The 19,374-nt window shown below is 35.4% G+C and overlaps 1 protein-coding gene across 11 annotated transcripts in view; it reads right to left on the bottom strand.

The window, feature by feature from the left end:
- Positions 1 to 19,374, bottom strand: part of MYO9A (myosin IXA) — a 271,227-nt gene that overhangs the window by 173,842 nt on the left and 78,011 nt on the right. For all 11 annotated transcript variants that reach the window (XM_033439985.2, XM_033439989.2, XM_033439988.2 and 8 more), the window contains exons 9-12: positions 17,379 to 17,468; positions 13,485 to 13,601; positions 11,505 to 11,639; positions 2,846 to 2,967 (exon numbers count right to left, since the gene is read on the bottom strand). In XM_033439985.2, coding sequence (XP_033295876.2) covers positions 2,846 to 2,967; positions 11,505 to 11,639; positions 13,485 to 13,601; positions 17,379 to 17,468 — 464 coding nt within the window. The remainder of the gene's footprint in view (positions 1 to 2,845; positions 2,968 to 11,504; positions 11,640 to 13,484; positions 13,602 to 17,378; positions 17,469 to 19,374) is intronic.

Below are 19,374 nucleotides of genomic sequence, written 5' to 3'. Positions count from 1 at the left end.
GTTAAAGCATAGAGACAAAGCTGGTCCATTTACAAGGGGAGTTAATAATAGGACTGACTGACTGACTTATAAAGAAAGGAAAGTAATACTATGGTTTATTAAAAATTTTTATGGAGAACTAATATAAAAGCATAATTGAAGCGATAATTAAGAGATTGTTCAGTCCAATCTCCTACCTACAATAATACCCTGACAGATGATGCAAAATAATTACTATAATGGGAAATTTTATTATTTTATGAAGCAGTTGCTAATCAGCTCTAATGATTAGAAAGTTCTTCCTTATATTGAGCCAAAGTCTGTCTCCCTGTAATTTCTGGCCATGTGGCTTAACCCCAGAAGCTTTTGGGTAACAGCAAAGAGGTGCCATTCTCTTCTTGGGGTAATACTTACATTTATGTGAGGTACCAACTGACCAGGTAAAGATGGTCTTTATAAAATAAGATGTGCACACAATGAAATTTTGCTTAAAGAATAACAGACTAGACAAAACCCCTTTGCTCTATTCATGTTTTAATTATATATCCACTAGCTCATTTGCTGCTCACAACCACCATAAGATATACAGCACACAGCATTATAATTTATCATCATCATTTCCTTTTGGCATGCAAGAAAACTGAGGACCAAGGATATTAAGAGATTTGCTAAGGGGAGTTGGAATACAACCCTGAACTTCTGACTCTGAAGCCTAAGTATTATGGTGAAGCAATACAGGACAATACTTCAAAGCACATGCTTATTATTCTGCTCTCTGTATCTACGTGTTTGTTTTTGTTTGGTTTAGTCATTTATTTTGTTTTCGTTTGTTCATTAGTTTTTTATATACCAGAGGGGATGGGGCAGGGGGGAAGGCAAAATTGGTAAAAGGGATCAACTGTATGGTGACAGAAAATAAATTTTTGGTGGTGAGCACACTGTAGGGTATACAGAAGTAGAAATATGATGTTGTAAACATGAAACTTATATAGTGTTATAAACCAATGCTACCTCAATAAAAAAGGAAAACAAAAGCTCAGGTTAAAAAAATAAATAAATAAAGCTTAGTTAGAAATACCTGGAGTCCAGGTATTTGAATTTCAATATTTGAGTTTGAATCTCGAGTCCATCATTTACTACATATATGATCTTTTTCTCGATTACTTAAACTTTCTTGTCCTTTTACCGTAATATAGCTCAAACAAAAAGAACTGCTTATCATTTCAATATCTACCATAATGGGTCTCAACACTAAATATCAAAAATCACCTATGACGCTTTCCAAAATAAAATACACCAGAAGTAAGGTATGCAAGCTGAGTTAAGAACTAATAACCTTACAATTGTATAAGAGACAGTGTATGTTTCAGGACATACAGAGCAATACAAGAAACTTTCACGACTTTGGACATAAAATTAAAATATTTTTTGTGTTGGCTGCATTTTAATTCATTTAGATTAATGGAAATAAATGTGATAGACTGGTGATAGAGTGGGTAGATGTAACTGTTAGCAGTCTCCTTTCCAATATATTTTGCATTCTGCTATATTACTTTATAATTCTATGTAGCAATTCTGTGTTTATGGCATATTAACAGGGTGACATATAACTTACCATACATACCAGGATATTCTGAGAGTAAAAGTAGGCACCATTAATAACTAAAGTGAACAACAGGCATAAACTTTAGATTGTCCCACACAAACCTGGTATATAGTCATCCTATGATAGTAAATGCTTAATATTTTATATTGTAGTTTAATGAGTATAATATTAAGCGAGGAATCAGGTGAACTAATTCAAGTTCTAAATATTTTACTAAAGAGTCACAGAAAACCAACACATACTTCACCACTTTGGTTTCTCCAATTCTAGATTTGCCATCTCTTAGGATAATTAAACTATAAATAATACTTTATAGAGCACTGAGAACACTCTGGAGGATGCTATAGGAAGCTTTATTTCTGAAGCATACATATAAGTTTAGTATATTGAACAGTGTTATCAGGGGATGGCAAATATCTAGCATATGTTGCCACTTAAAACCTGCACAGCCATGGCAGTTATCACAAATCTATTATTATCTTCTCTTCTGCAAAACAGGAAAACTGCAAACACATCTCATATATAAAACTTTTTTTTTTTAAGAGGACTGAATAGTCAAAGATATTAAATTGAGCTGGTAAGTTAATGGGCTTTATGTAAGTTATACAGTCTTAATTTGGTACTTGTAAATAGCACTAAGTAGGCCTTCTATCTATAATTCTCCAAGAGTTAAGACAGCAGGAGGATTTAGAAAGACCTTTTTTTTTTTTTACAGTCAGCTAATTTACCACGTAAAATTACTGTAAATGATAATGTGTACAGATTTTCTGTTCAAATATTCAATTGTAAACTTCTTGTTAAGACTGTTATCTTTCTATTGCTTTTGTATGGAATGACACTGCAAATAAAAAGGACCTTCTTTAACTGGGGAAAAAAACCCTTTTTTTTAAGTTAATTTTTATTGGCATCTAGTTGGCAACTAGACGCCAATAAAAATTAAAAATAAACCCATTCTTAAAACACATACACAAACTTAATTCAAGAAGACAGGAACACAAAACAAAAACAAAAAATAAATAGAAACCAACAAATCTAACATCAAAGTGACTCTGTAGAAGAAATCTGGAAAAACTCAAGGAAAAAATGAGTTCTATAGTGAAGTCCATCCAATTTTTTTAGAAACACACAAACACGCACAAAAAAGCCATACATGGGAAACTTTGGCTCTTTACTTAATAATGTTAAGAAGAAAACGTAGGGCTTAAGAAGACATGAAAAGCCCAAATGGCCAATAACAAAACTGAAAAGAATCATACTCACTTGCTTTCTTCATCCAAAAGATGCAGCAGGCCTGTTGGTTTCTTGCTAATAAGATTTATGCAACAGGTATTATCAATATAATCTATATTGTGCCAGCTGATACCTTCAGCTCTATATTCCTCCTAGGAAGTAACATATTAACAATATATTCATCTTGCAGAAAATAACAGGAATGTGAGAATAAGGACTAAAAAGCTTTTACCAGGATTAAAAGAATAGTTTAAACTTTTCTCTTTTAAATCACTAATCCACACAATGGAAGAATGTATAAATTTCACTTGTATAAAATCTCGATATAGGGTATGTCTGTTTTCTTTTAAAAGTGCATGCAACCAAATTTTCTGGTTAGAATCCTATTTGTGATTCCACTCAGATGAGAATTTAGGGCTGGATTTGTTTTAGCCACACTATCTGATGACTGCACTAAGGAAAAATATAAAATGAAAAAGCCTAATTTCTCCCACACAACTCTAAGCCATCAAAAAGAACTGCTGGATCGTCAACAATGAATTTAATGAAACAATGTCTGGGAAAAGTGGAAAACTATCACCTCCAGTGATCACTGATATAAATCATATGGAATTCATACACACTGAACTTCAGCAAAATAAAACTCTTACAACACCTTTCAAAAGGTGGGGGGCAGGGTAGTTTCCCAAATTTCAAGACTAAATAACTCAAAGCTCACATACTAGCAACTATGCAGAACTCTCTTATGAAGCCCCCATTGGTCCTTCCTTAATTTCTATACTAGGAAATCTTCTTTTATTCATCTCTGTGATGCTTTAACTTCTAAACTGTCAGAAAGATGCCCCTGAGCACAAAGAAGTTACGTTTCTACACTGCACTGATATTTAGGCACCAAATAAATATCCTGCTCATCTGATGGTTTTATTATTCACTGATTACACTTGCACACTTCTCTACAAATATGGTGTTTTGTGAAATAGTGATTTTGTAATTTTATCATTCTTTCCGTATTATCATTATCCTGTAAAGAAAAAGTGGACCCTACTATAAACTACAGTCATTCTAATTGGGAAAGGTAAATGCTTAATTCTTTCCTCGTAATTAACAATTTCACAAGTAAGTAATGCTATATACAAAGGTCACCCCCAAGCAGTGGTAAGAAAGTCTTTTCCCTATTCTTTTTCAGAGCATGGATAAAAAGCATACTAAATAGTACGAGCATATGGATTTTTATCGACATTACTAGCAGTCCAAAATCCTTTCTCATCCCCTTTTCCCAATGATGATTCAGACCCTCTTGCCCAAAGTTAACTATTATCCTAATTTCTAATACCACTGATAAGATTCACCTGTTTATAAATATTATATAAATAGAATCATATAATACATATTCTTTTCATCTGGCTTTTTTTCTTTTACTCAACATTATGTTGTAGGATGCACCTAAAGTTCATTCATTTTAATTGTTGTAGGGCTGGGGTTGTGGAGTACAACATTTGCTCATTTATGCATTATTGTCCAGGCTGCTTTCTCAATGTAACAGCAGAGCTGAGACCATACGGCCCCCCAAACCTAGAATACTGATTTGTCTGGTCCCTTTACAGAAAAAGTATGCCAAAATCGGCTACGGAGATTAAGTCTCAAACTTTAATATACAACAGAATCACGTGGAGAGCTTGTTAAAAACAGAAGCCACAAACCCAGAATTTGTGAATAAGTAGGTATAGGGTGGGATCCTATATTTGTATTTCTAAGGAGTGCCCAGGTGATGTCAATGGTACCAGTAGGGGTAGGAGAAGAACCACTCTTTGAGAACCAATGCTGTTGAGTATTTATATACAATGTATTCACCTATTTATATACTATTAATAGACATTACACTTATTTCCAATTTCTGGCCATTAAAAATAATGACATTATGAACATTTCTATAAAAAACTCTTGTTGAACATTTACATACATTTTGAGCGTGAAACCACAGGCTTATAAACTACACATGTATAACCTCAGAAGATACTGCCAAACAGCTTTCTAAAGTGGTTGTACCAATTTATGCACCTACCACCAGTGTAATGGGACTTTTCGGTGCACAGTATTTCTCTAATACTTGTATTGTCAGACTTTTCCATTTTAGTCATTCTGGTGAATGCTTAGGAATATTTAATTATGTTTTTAATTTTATTTTCCCTAATGACTAATAAGTGAAAAATCTTTTCCTATGTTTACTTCCCATTTGGATGTTCTCACATGCCTGTGTTCCTGATAAAAATTCTTAGAAAACAACCTTGCCTTGTTCTCAGTCTTAGGAGGAAATCATTCAGTCTATTTCCATTAAGTTTGATATTAACTGTTGGTTTTTTTGTAAATGCCCTTTATCAGGAAGTTCCCTTCTATATGTATCTAGTTTGCTAAGGGTTTTGTTTTGTTTTTAACAAGAACGAATATGTAAATTTATCAAATGCTTTTTACATTTCTACTGAGAGCACCATGAATTTTTTCTTTTGTTTTGTTAATAGATGAATTAAATTGATAGGTGGTTAGATGTAACATGCAACAGGAAAAACACCATTTGGTTCTGATGTATTATCGTTTTATATATCTTGCTGGATATATATTTGTTTAGAATTTTTAAGTCTACATTTATGAGTGAAATTGACAATTTCCACTTCTAATAATATCCTTCACAGATTTAGAAAGCAATGTTATCCTGGCCCCCAAAATGTGTTGAGTAATTGTCCCCTTTTTTTCTATTCTGCATAAGAATTTATGTCAAACTGAAAATAATTCTTTCAAAGTCAGCAGAATTCATCAGTGGTGTCATTTTGGCTTTCGCTGTTCTTTATGGAAAGGTTTTTAATTACATATTCAATTTCTTTAATAGTTCTAGAGTTAAACTTTGTATTTCATCTGTGTCAGTTTTGAAAAGTTTTTTCTCATATCATTTAATAAGGCTTACAGACATGAAGTTGTTTAGTATATCCTACTATCGTTTTAACATGTGTAGGATACACAATTATGTGGTCTTTATCATTGGAATTCTGGCTATTTACATCCCTCTCTGTCACTCTCTCACACCAATTTCTTAAGGGTTATATCAATGTTATTAGTCATTTCAAAGTATTACTTTTCACTCTGTTGATCCTCTCCCATAATATATTTGTTTTCACTTTTATTTAATCTTTTTTTCTTTATTATTTCCCTCTTTCCACTTTCCTTTGGTTTAGTTTGCTGGTCTTTTTCCAATTTGTTAATCGTTGCTCTTCAACCTTAAAATCTTCTAACAACTATAAAATTTTCCTCTAAGTAAATCATTAGTCACACTTCTTTAGTGACTCAAGTGCACCTTTAGTCACAAGTTTTAATATGTAATATATTAAGTTCAATATATTTTCTAATTTTTTTCAACTTCTAGGCTATCTAGAAATTCATTACTTAATTTTTAATCATAAAGTATTTTCCAGTTATCTTCTTGTTATTGGTTTCTGATATAAATTCATTATGGTATTGAGATACCTCAACAATCCTTTTTTTGCGGTACGGGGGCCTCTCACTGTTGTGGCCTCTCCAGCTGCGGAGCACAGGCTCCGGACGTGCAGGCTCAGCGGCCATGGCTCACGGGCCTAGCTGCTCCACGGCATGCGGGATCTTCCCAGACCGGGGCACGAACCCATGTCCCCTGCATCAGCAGGCAGACTCTCAACCACTGTGCCACCAGGGAAGCCCTTATTGTTGCTTCTTTAAAGGTACTGTTTCCCCCATCTCTGGCTGCTTCTCAGATATTGTTTTCATTGGGGTTTTTTTTTTTTTTTTTTTTTTTTTGGCCACATTGGGTCTTCGTTGCCGTGCGCAGGCTTCTCATTGCAGTGGCCTCTCTTGTTGTGGAGCACGGGCTCTAGGCGTGCGGGCTTCAGTAGTTGTGGCTCACGGGCTCTAGATCACAGGCTTAGTAGTTGTGGCGCATGGGCTTAGTTGCTCCATGGTATGTGGGATCTTCCCAGACCAGGGCTCAAACCCGTGTCCCCTGCACTGGCAGGCAGATTCTTAACCACTGTGCCACCAGGGAAGTCCCTGTCTTTGTCTTACTGTATGGCTGTCTTTATTCTTATCATGTTTTGCATTCTTAGGGCTTCTCAAATGTGTGCTTGATGAATTTTTTTTGTTTTATGTTTTAAGTTTTGGAAAATTCTCAGCCATCACTTTTTTCAAATACAGCTTCTATCCTATTCTCTCTCTTTCACATACATCTTTCCAGAATTCCTGTTACGCAGATGTTAGACTTTTTTACTATGCCCTATGTCTCTTACACTGTTTGTATTTTCCTCTTTTAGCTTTATTCATCAGGCTGTTATTTCTTCTGGCCAATCTTCCACATCACTAATTTTCTCTTAAGCTATATCTAACAAACTGTGAAAAACTAATGTTTTTAATTTCACTCTACTTTTTAGTTCTAAATTTTTAAAATTTTCCTTTAGTTCTAAATTAGTTTTAAATTTTCCTAAATTTAGGATTTTTAAAAAATTTTGTAGTTCTTTAATAAAATTATCACTTAAAAAAATTTCTTGTAACCACTGTTACTTTAAAGTTCATGTCTGATAAACTCATTATCTGGATCCCCTATGGTATATAGTCTATTGTCTCACTTGGTTCTTATTCATGTTGGTTTCCTTCCTTGTATGTCTTAAAAAACAAACAAACTTCTCAGTTAAAAACTGAATGCTTGTATAGGAAAAAGTATAGAGATAACTTTAGCACTAGAATGATTTCTTCCTCCATTGGAGACTGAATTTGCTCTTAGCAGGTGGCTAAGAATGCTGGAAATTCTGCACTATTTTAACCCAGTGAAGAACTGAGATTATTTTAAACTGGGCTTCAGTCCCTATGATGCCTTCACTATTTCTGCTTTACCTTTACTCTAAGATATAACCCATTGAGGTCTTCAACCTAAAGCCTGTGGGAGTTGCCAGGGGGTTCCTCCTTGTTCTTTAATCTGGAGAAAACCCATTTAGGCTTCTCAGATTCTCAAGCCTGACTCTTTCAGAATCTGGCAGCCCTCTACCAGAACAGAAATGTCTCTAGGAACAAAGCAGTCCCCGAATGCTGGGCTCAAATCCCGGGTTTCGTGCTTACATATCTAAGTCCTATAAAACTTCACTTATTTGAAGGTACTCCAATGCTTTCAAATATGTTTTGTTCAGTTTTTTTTTAGGTGTTCTGCAAGCAAGTTTCGTCAAAATTTCCTAGTCTGACATCCCCAGAAGTGGGATAGACAAAAGAACAACTCACTAGATTATGAACTCCACAGTAAGATACCTGAACTCTAAAATGTCTATCTTCAGTGCCTAACAGTGCCTGATACATAATTGTTATTCAATTTACTGATGAATCAATGACCTAAGGAATAATTCTGAGCAAGTAAAGGAAATAAGAAAAGAGCCGTATTACAAATTATAACAGGAAACAGATTTTCAAATCACAGAAACCTCTTTTCATCTGTCTCTTATTCCACATTATCTCTATAAATACCTTGATTCAGGACTCAGAGTCACTCTCCCATACTACTTCAACTGGCTCATGGATTATGTCCTTCTCTCCAGTTCACCTCCCTTCAATCCATCTTCCACAGTTCCATTTCAAATCCTCTGCTAAATATACTTCAAATAGCTCCTCATTCTCTAAAAGAAAAATTCTAATCTTCTCTGCACAACTCTCTGACCCCAGGCTATTTCATCAAACTTATCTCCCTTCCTGCCTCCATCCTTATGTCCTATATTTTAGCTATATTGAATCATTTCCAATTCATCAAAACTGCTGTGCTATTCTATGCCTCACAGTTTTAAAGATACTGTTACCTTTGTTTAAAATATCTTTTCCCCACTGACAGTCTGGTGAGCTCAACTTTCTATTCAAAACTCTATTCCAGAATCACCCCTGGGAAATCTTTGCAGACTTTCAGTAAGTTCTAATCAATTTCATCCTTTATATCACTACTTTACCTTATATCTGATTACCTTATACCTATCATCCTGCATGGCACCTATTACATCTCTCTCCCATCCTATGTGCATATGTACTAATTTTGGGCAAAATTTAGAAGTGAACTTCAGTAATCAAGATTTTCAAGATGTTTCCTCCCAAAGCATCTTTGGTACTTTTTTATTTCTGTGTTTTATTTATTCAAAAAATTTAATCTACTTAACTGATTCTCTATTCAACTGAATTTAACAAATAGTTCCTGAGTACCCATCTCATAACAGGTACCAGACCAGTGATACACAAATAAATAAAACACTCAATATTTAAACTGACTTAAATCTCTTATTTCCAGAAAATCCATTTTAAGTAGAAAAACATGAGGAGGGAGAGAAAGGAAGAATAAAGTAGATGGGGTGCGGGCTTCCCTGGTGGCGCAGTGGTTGAGAGTCCACCTGCCGATGCAGGGGACATGGGTTCGTGCCCCGGTCCGGGAAGATCCCACATGCCGCGAAGCGGCTGGGCCCATGAGCCATGGCCGCTGAGCCTGCGCGTCCAGAGCCTGTGCTCCGCAACGGGAGAGGCCACAACAGTGAGAGGTCCGCGTACCGCAAAAAAAAAATAGATGGGGTGGCAAAAAGTATAAATTTTCTCTAAGCTTTCCAAAATTACATCAAAAGCTTACCCATTACATCACAAATAACAGAAGAAAATACTGAGACTTAAAAGAAAGAAAAAAAAAGCTATACCTTAGTATCTATGTCTTTTGATCCATAATTCCACCACATTGCCCACAACTATGATATGCAGGGTAGCAAATAAATGAGGACCACCCACCCACCAAGTAGTTTTGAACACATTTTCCATCAACTGTAAGGTTTTATTTTTATACATGTTTTTAGGTAAGGCATTTCTCATGGCTCCTCCATGGCTAATCTAGACTTCTAAATAAGGTAAGAATAATTTCAGTTCACAATAAGAGAACACCTTTCTTCTTCAAAAGCAATTTAACCAGTCTTCTGTTTAATGATCCACAGAGCAATTGATGCTTTTCTTTGAAAAATACAAAACGCTGTCAACAAAATGCATTCCTCCACCCCTCCAACACACACAGCCATTTTAGGAGATAAAAATACTGATTTAGCATAATCTAGTAAAAAGAACACTGGATTGAGTAAAGAAACCAATCCCAGCTCAACTTTTGATTAAAAGCAAGAATTATGAAGCCAGAGTGTTTTGAATACAGGCTTTAGGCATCATTTGCAACACCAGAATAAAAAGAGTACCCACTTAAGAGTAAGCACTACATATATGTTAGGTGATATTATAACAAATAATACTATCTTTTAACAGCTCTATAAAAGAGTCTAGCTAAAAGGTCATGTGTTAAAAACTTTAAGGATTATCAAAATGGCCAACACTAATGCTGCTTGTGTGAATATTAATCAGTCCTTATAACTCTTGAAGTAAAATAGCAGTGCTTAAAGCCAGGACAGAGGACGGCAAGCCTCAATGACAGGAAAGACCTGTTGTGGTTTTCTGTTCATTTATTTTCTTCACTATTTCCTTTGAGGTGAATGTGAACCCTGCTTCTTTTTTTTTTTTTTTTTTTTTTGCAGTACACGGGCCTCTCACTGCTGTGGCCTCTCCCATTGCGGAGCACAGGCTCCAGACGCGCAGGCTTAGCGGCCATGGCTCACGGGCCCAGCCGCTCTGCGGCATGCGGAATCCTCCCAGACCAGGGCACGAACCCGTGTCCCCTGCATCGGCAGGCGGACTCCCAACCACTGCGCCACCAGGGAAGCCCCTTGCTTCTTTTTATACAAACTGAAATTCTGGGCTACAATCTCAACTTGTTACTGAATTCAAACTTGACTTGGAGAAAGAGCCCACATTTCCTTCAACCCTGCATTTACCCTAAGAATTGTCATAGAAACTGATGGCTTGCTCTTTCTATACTAGTTCAGTCAATTTGAACTTCTCACAGGAAATATCTAGTTACTCATTTTGGTCTCTCTACACTGTCCTATTTCTTTGTATCCACATTCTGAGCTCATTTGAGATTCTGTTAATAAGCTCCTCTATCCCATCCTCGAACTAAGAAATCAAAGGAATCCAACAACCACACTTAACATTACACACACAGCGACCAAGCCCATGGCGGCAATTAAAAATCAAAAACATCAACAAAAATGCAAAACAAACCCGTATTTTTTCATTCAAAGGTGCAGTCAAACAAGCACATATTATTGATTCTAATACTTGAGGCCTATTAAACAAAAAAGAAAACCCTGTGTGATAAGGCCCCCAAACTATGCTCTGATCTGTCATTTGCTTACACTAATATGAAGTCAATAATATCTATATTGAAATACAACATTTAAAATACTTATCACGACTATGACTCAAAAATTTATGGAGCTTCCCTGGTGGCGCAGTGGTTGGGAGTCCGCCTGCCGATGCAGGGGACGTGGGTTTGTGCCCCGGTCCGGGAGGATCCCGTGTGCCGCGGAGCAGCTGGGCCCGTGAGCCATGGCCGCAGAGCCTGCACGCCCGGAGCCTGTGCTCCGCAGTGGGAGAGGCCACAGCAGTGAGAGGCCCGCGTACCGCAAAAAAAATAAAAAAATAAAAATAAAAATTTATGTGTGTGTATGTGAAGGTGGGGGTTAGGGTTTAGGGAGCAGGAAGGGGGCAAGTGTACACACATTCAGGTACTCACCTGCTCCAATTTAAAGATATGCTGATTAAAGTAGTGTTGTAAGCGTTCATTAGCAAAATTAATACAGAACTGTTCAAAGCTGTTATTTTCATAATCTTCAAACCCAAAAATATCAAGAACACCAATGGACAAAGTCTATGAAACAGGAAAAAAAATTATGGTTAAAAAAGGATGCTCAAATTTATTTCATGAATAATATTCACAATGTAAGTAACAAAATGTTCTTCAACAGCAGTAGAGAGGAAAACTTGGGGGACCAGTGTTCAGTCAAAATATTACTACAAATGAAAAGCATGTTAGTTCTCTTTTTCTTCATCTTTTTCTTTTTATCTTAGTTATAAAAATAGATCCAAAGTTTTAACACATGTAATTCATTGATTACTTTACAAAAATGTACAAAGCAGAGTTAATGACCTGTTACCTCAATATCACAAATCTCTAAAACCCAAGAGACAGGGAAGGGAAAAACAGGCTATTGGAAAGTCACAAGGTTACTAAAGTAAAGCTAGGTTACTCCTAGCTATGCCTGGTTATGCCAAAAGGATCATGCAATTGTTCCTAGTTTGACTTCTCTATCCCAATAAAATTCTGCATTAAGAATCAAGCTAACAGGTATGTTTAAATTAGTCTTACACAGGCTAGAAATGAAACTGGATATCATAATATGTGGTTTCTTGAAGTTAAAACTTTAAAAATTTTTATCAAAAAAAAGAAACACACAAGATTTATGACATTAAACAGTTCTAAAAGGATTATAACAAAAAACAACAATCCCTTCTCCACCCTCAATTTCTGCTCCATAAAGTCAACAACACTCAAATCTTTTTAGTTGTTTGGTAAAGAATAGTATAATATAGTAAAAAATGTTTATTCTTCTATTTCTTGATATTTTACCTCCAGAAATTACCTTCTAACTTCTTACTATGGATGATAAATATTCAGTTCTAATATCCCAAACCACCATTCTTCTCACCACCCCACCTTATTCTTAAAATACAGTTGTATGACAATTTTGATTAAATGAAAATAATTTTATTCCACTGGTGCTAAGAGAGATACTGGGCAAACTGATGTAATGAGTGATAAATAGTAAGAGACTTTTAAAAGTCTTCATTAAGAGTATTTTGTGTGATTAATACTGCTGACTAATTCTAAGCCCTTACAAAAAACAGTGAAAATAATGATCTTCAAAAATAAGTCAACTTGGGACTTCCCTGGTGGCGCAGTGGTTAAGAATCCACCTGCCAATGCAAGGGACATGGGTTCGAGCCCTGGTCTGGCAACATCCCACATGCCACAGAGCAACTAAGCCCATGCGCCATAACTACTGAGCCTGTGCTCTAGAGCCCGCAAGCCACAACTACTGAGCCCACGTGCCACAACTACTGAAGCCCACACGCCTAGAGCCCGTGCTCCACAACAAGAGAAGCCACTGCAATGAGAAGCCCATGCACTGCAGTGAAGACCCAATGCAGCCAAAAATAAAATTAATTAATTAATTAAAAAAAATAAGTCAACTTGGTATATTAGGTTAGAATTAAAATCAACTTTCTACCTGTGGGCTTACTCAAAGCATGAAAAGGTCATGTAAGAGCAATTTTACATTTAAATATTTACGTTTTACATTTAAATATTAAAAATAATGAGGTCTAGATATATTTCAAGACATAACCAGGTAAAAAAAAATACAAATTAGAAACAATACAGATAGCATGATCCTATTTTTACGTTTAAAAGCAACTCTGTACATGTACATCTATAGGAATGTAAGTACATAGGAAAAAAGCTCTGGAAAGACACACAGAACAGTTTTGCTGAATAGGGTCATAGAAGCAGAAATAAGGAGAGAAATAGCAGGGAATACAGATAAAAGGTGAACTTATTACTCTATATAATTCTATGTTTTTAAATTTTATGCATTACCCATTTTATTAAAACAGTTTTTCAGGAAAAATATATTATAATCCAATATATGTCTACCTTGGTATTTTGCTCCAAATCTTTACTATTCATAAGTGCATGATTAATCCGAAAAACTATCCAGTCAAACAGGGCACTATATAAAGACTTAGCCATGGAGTTCCTCACTGTCACAGCCTGGAAAAAAAAAAAAAGTTAGGAGTCTAAGTGAAATTGGCAACAATCTGACTAAGATACTATAACAAAGTGTTTTGTTCTCATTCAAGAAAGAAAGCTTATTATCCTGAATTAGAAATTAATTTTTCTTTCAATATAAATAACCTACAATTGAAGTTTTTTATATATACTCATTAATTTAATCCAACTCAGGGAATCCAGGCTTAAACTGCCATGAAAGATAAAGGAAACAAAACATGAGTCCACACATTTCAAAACACTTTTACTGAAAACTGGGGTATATATTTCACCTAGTAAAGAAGGTAGAATAGGAACTTTATAAATAAATGAACTTTGCCAACTAAAGTGGGGAAGAGTATTCCAGGCATAGGAATCAATTATCAAAAAGGCATCAGTTATCTGTGGAATCCTAGTCACACCACCACAATTACACTCCTGGCTGTCTTCAGCTTGTCATCCACAGTAACCTTTAGAATTTCTCCATCCCCAAACAGTAACAATTCTTTCATTATGGAGTTATGTGATTTACTTTTTCCCCTCATCTCAAGCCTTCCCTAGTTTATGGAAACTCTCCGTACTATCTGCTCAATTTTTGTGTAAATCTGAAATTAGTCTAAAAAATGAAGTCTATTACTTAAAGAAAATCCAACATTTAGAAAGTACCGCAACCTAAAAAGAGGGTTGTGGGGCACGTATCTTAGACAGCTGAGTCCTAGAACTTAAAAGAATACAAATCCTAATAATTTATGTACTTCTCATCTAGGGACTTATTTTGCAGCTTGTATATTCAGGTACATATTTATATCTATGTTCTTAATTTTAGAGGAAGTAGAGAGTGTTGATTAAGAGCTAGACTATCTTCCAGTCCCGGTTTCTCTACTTATTCCAGCTATTTGACCTTGGTCAAGTTACTTAAGCTCTTAGGCTACAGCTTTTTTTACATTTGTAAAATGGAGACAATACTATAACCGACCACACATAGATGATGAATGAATTTCTGAATTTCAGTGGAAAAAAAACCCCCTCAAGTTTCCAGAACAAAAACTACCTACCTAAACTATCACCTACATAGGAAAGAGAAGACAGGTATTAAATTCTCTATCTTCAACACTAGACACTTGAAAATAATTGGAAAACGTTTAGAAGTTCTGAGAGAAAAAAGGATGTGGCCCTAAAAGTCTATTCTTAGGCAAGTTATCAACCAAGTATCTTTAAAATAAAAAGAAAATCAATAGTAGAATATATAGAGAGAATAACCATTCTATTGTCCCCAGAGGAGAGGAAAAAGAATAAAGACAATCTGATTAAATTCAGCAAAAGCAAAATATTTTAAAACACACAGTAAGAAAACATGTTCGTTATCACAATGAATATAAATGAGTTGAATTTTGTAGTTAAAAGAAAACCTCCATATCAAATTAATAGATTTATAGAGAATCCAAATATACCAAATATACAAATATAATGCCTATTTACACCATAACTCCCAATATTATACTTTTAGCCTCTTTTCTCTGAAATGCAGTCCTGCCTATCACAGCTTAACCTCAATAAGCCCAAATACCAATTAATTATTTTCTCACTCAAACAAGATCTCGTTCAGTGTTTCCTGTCTCACTGAATGGTACCAATATTCTACAGTTGTGTGTACCAGAAAATCAGGATTCATCCTTGACATCTCCTTCTTCCTCCCTGCTTCGCACTAAGCAAATCATTGCCCAATCTTGTTGCTTTTACCATCTAAATTTCTTTCTTTTTAAATACATCCATTTCTCCCTATCAGTAGGCCACCATTCTAGACATAGCAGCAAGCATCTTTCTCCTCAGGAGTACTAACTACTATAGCCTCCAAACTCATCATTCCACATTCACTCTTGCCCTCTGGGTTAGAATGATTCCCATCACCAGGTGTACATGTTCTCTATATCCTCTCCCAGTAAGTGTGAACAGGACTGTAAATGATGGATTTCACTCCCATAACTATCTTTTGTTATATGACAAGGGCGAAGGGATTTTAAAGATATAATTGTGGCCCAAAATCAGCTGAATTTTTTAGTTAACCCAAGAGATACTGTCTTGGGTAGAGCTGACTTACTAGGGACTGAGCCCATCCATTAGAGATTCTCCTGCTGGCCTTGAAGAAGCAAACTGCCATGTTGTGTACAGGACCACATGGCAGGAAATGGCAAGTAGACTCTAGGTGCTGAGAATGGCCCCTAACAGCCAACAAGAAATTATGGATCTCAGTGCTACAACTGCAAGGAAGTGAATCCTGTCAACAACCTGTGAACTTAGAAGAGGATGTTGAGTCTCAGATAAGATCACAGCCACCATGAATATCTTGACTTCAGCCTGGTGAAACCCTGAGCAGAGGACCCAGCTAACCTGTGCCCAGACTGATGATTCATGGAAACTGTCAGATAATAAATCTGTATTATAGTAAGTCACTAAGTTTGTTACACAGCTATAGAAAACTAACACGCTCTCCTCCAACTAATTTTTTCACACTGCTGCCAGATTGTCCTTTAAAAAATATCTAAGGCAACTTTTTTGCTTAAAACCCTTCTTTCCATTGCTCTTCAGACAAAATACTAGAATCCTCAAGGACTGCTCTTCATTTTACTCATAATGCCTAGCACAATTCCAGGCACAAAAAGTGTTTTCAAATATTTACTAAACAAATAAATATACCAAACAAACATAAACAAAAATAAAGCAGGGGCTACAAAAATAATCTCAAAATGTTGAAGTTAAAGTTAAACATGTAAATAAACATAAAGAAATATTTAATAATGAAAAAAGTTGAGAAAGAAAATATAAAAGCATTGAACTTTTATGTAAAAGATGAACAAAACTCTTAAAACGGTTTGGCTTTTTCTCTTGTCTAGAAAGGAGCTCTCAAAGTTGGCAACTATAAAATACGATATAAGATACCTGACATAATGAAGAAATGTGGACCTGTAGGTACAATCAGGAGAGACCCCAAAAATGGGATAAATGGATCAATGGGATAAATTAATCAATGTCTGCCTAAAAAGCATTCTCTACAGTTAAATCACTGTTTCCCCACCTCTCTGACTTCCAATCTCATATTCCTGTCCTATCTTTATAATTGTCAGTTTGATTTCTCAACACTTTCATAAAACTTCACCATAAAATAGTAGGTTTTTCAATAACTTTCCTACTCCTATACACCTGAGTGGTATAATAGTAATATTGGCACACTATAGCAATAAAACTTACCTGGAAGCTTTACTATACAGACGATATTTAAAGCCATGGGACTAAGTGAGAAAATCTAGATAAAGAGTATAGAGAAGAAAAGACAAAGACTGTCCTAGGGCACCCAATCTTTAAGAAGTCAGGAAGAAAAGAAAAAACAAACAAAAAGAACTGCAAAGGAGAGGCCAACAACGAAAAAGTAAACCAAAAGAATATGATGTGCTGGAAGATATGATGTGCTCAACAAGGAATAATCAATTGGGTTAAGGACTGCTTATTTATAATTCTACCTACCATCTACTTATCCCACAGTAATACTATGAAACTTAAAAACGGTGATCAGATTGAGATCATTGGAGAAAAATGTAAGCGTATTGCTTAAAATTACATTCAACTTTAAGTTTCCAAGTTGACAGAAAGTTCACGATAAATTTCAAGAGCCCAGAAAATATTTCAATCCATACTGTTATTTTCATTCTGTTAACAGAAAGAATATAAACCTAAACTTCTAAAAATGTTCAGAGTTCCTTGATTTCAAAGAAAATCTATTCATACCTCTGCCAGTTTGTATGGTAAAATAAGCTTTTCTCCCACTGTCACGGTCTTCCTTGTAACTAGTGCTTCAAATAGCATCTCTTCTTTAACCTATACAGCGGAAAAGTAAATTCAATATAAAAGATTTATGACTATGGTTGAATTATTTATTGAAAAGTCAAATAGAAAAAAAAATTACTGAGATTAGTAAATATGCAACAGAGAAAAAACAAAAAGACAATACACTGGGCAATTTAAATATTGGCCAAAGTGGAATTTAAGTGTCCCACTCACCATACTTCACCATAAAAAAGACACAAAGGGTAAATAAGACAGATGGGTCTTTTTATTTTTATTTTATTTATTTATTTATTTTTGCGGTACACGGGCCTCTCACTGTTGTGGCCTCTCCCATTGCGGAGCACAGGCTCCGGACGTGCAGGCTCAGCGGCCATGACTCACGGGCCTAGACACTCCGCGGCATGTGGGATCTTCCCGGACCGGGGCACGAATCTGTGTCCCCTGCATCGGCAGGCGGACTCTCAACCACTGCGCCACCAGGGAAGCCCATGATTCGTCTTTTAAATGCAGAAAAAAAAATTTAAAGAATGAAAAACCACCCAATTCATTTTAAGGAGCTGATTTAATGCTGACACTAAAACCTGACAATGGTCATACACAGATCTACACATATACACAATCACACAAAACACACTAATCTTGCTTGTATTTTGATAAACATCCAAAAAAAATTACTGAATTCATATTTCAATCAGCTACCTCTATAATTTTCTGAATAGTCTTAATGGTGCATATATGACTTTAAATTTTTAAAATAAACTTTCTTGAGGGAATTCCCTGGCAGCCCAGTGGTTAGGACTCGGCACTTTCACTGCCAGGGCCAAGATATGATCCCTGGTCGGGGACTAAGATCCTGCAAGGTGCGTGTTGAGGCCAATAAATAAATACACTTTATTAATACAAAATATTAATAATTAGCAATGGGCTCAATATCCAATCTACAATGTTTCTCATATTCACCTAATTGAGAAACTGATATGTATATTAAAAATTCATTCTTTAATATTGTTTCAATAGATGTTAAATATACTCAAAACACATAAATCTACTAAAAATTGAACAATTTATAGTAATGATGATGGTTCTAATATTTCACAACAAAAACATGCTCCACAATTAAATACAACTAATCTACTGGAGCTTGTTTGCTTTTAATAATTTCACAAGCCTCTACCCCAGATAGGATTTAGTACACAGAAGATGCAAACCATTCACTACTGCCTGAGGTAACTACAAAAAATAATTGGAAAAAATAAATAAAATTAAACCATTATTTGTTCTTAGAAGCTAAATCTATATTTATTATTGAATTGAATCACTTTGGGAAGGAGGGAAATTAAATTAAACCTTTACTAAAGAGTTTACATTTTAATTAAACCAGTTATTGTGCCTATCTTTCAATCTTATTTCAATGAAAGCCTTAAGGTTCCAATTATCATTATCAATGTTAATCAATTAGAGAAAATCATATTTAAAAATAAGATCTAACTATGGGAATTCCCTGGCAATCCAGTGGTTAGGACTCTGCGCTCTCACTGCCGAGGGCCCAGGTTCGATCCCCCGTTGGGGAACTCATATCCCACAAGCCGCGCGGCCAAAAACAATTTTAAATAAAAAAATAATAATAATAATAAATAAAAATAAGATCTAACCATAGGCAGGATACCCTGGTAGGTCTTCTCAGACCTTCTCTAGCTCGTTGACTTTGAAGATTATCTTCTTTCTACTTAATAAACCTCCATTCCTAGAACCAGTCCAAACTATATGTAACAAGAAGGAATTTGAGAAGCTTGAGTTCAAAAGTGAGATTTGCTATCAAATCACATTTAGTTGTTACTCTAACTTTGACACTGGTAAGTCCAATTCTCAGAACTGGATTTCTCCTTTTTTTACCAATACCTCTTTAAATTGCCTGAATTCCTCTTACTAGTCTCTC

This window comes from Orcinus orca, chromosome 2, assembly GCF_937001465.1.
Source record: "Orcinus orca chromosome 2, mOrcOrc1.1, whole genome shotgun sequence".
Lineage (NCBI taxonomy): Eukaryota > Metazoa > Chordata > Mammalia > Artiodactyla > Delphinidae > Orcinus > Orcinus orca.
The sequence above is the reverse complement of the archived record's forward strand: the minus strand, read 5'-3'. Positions and strand labels throughout refer to the sequence as shown.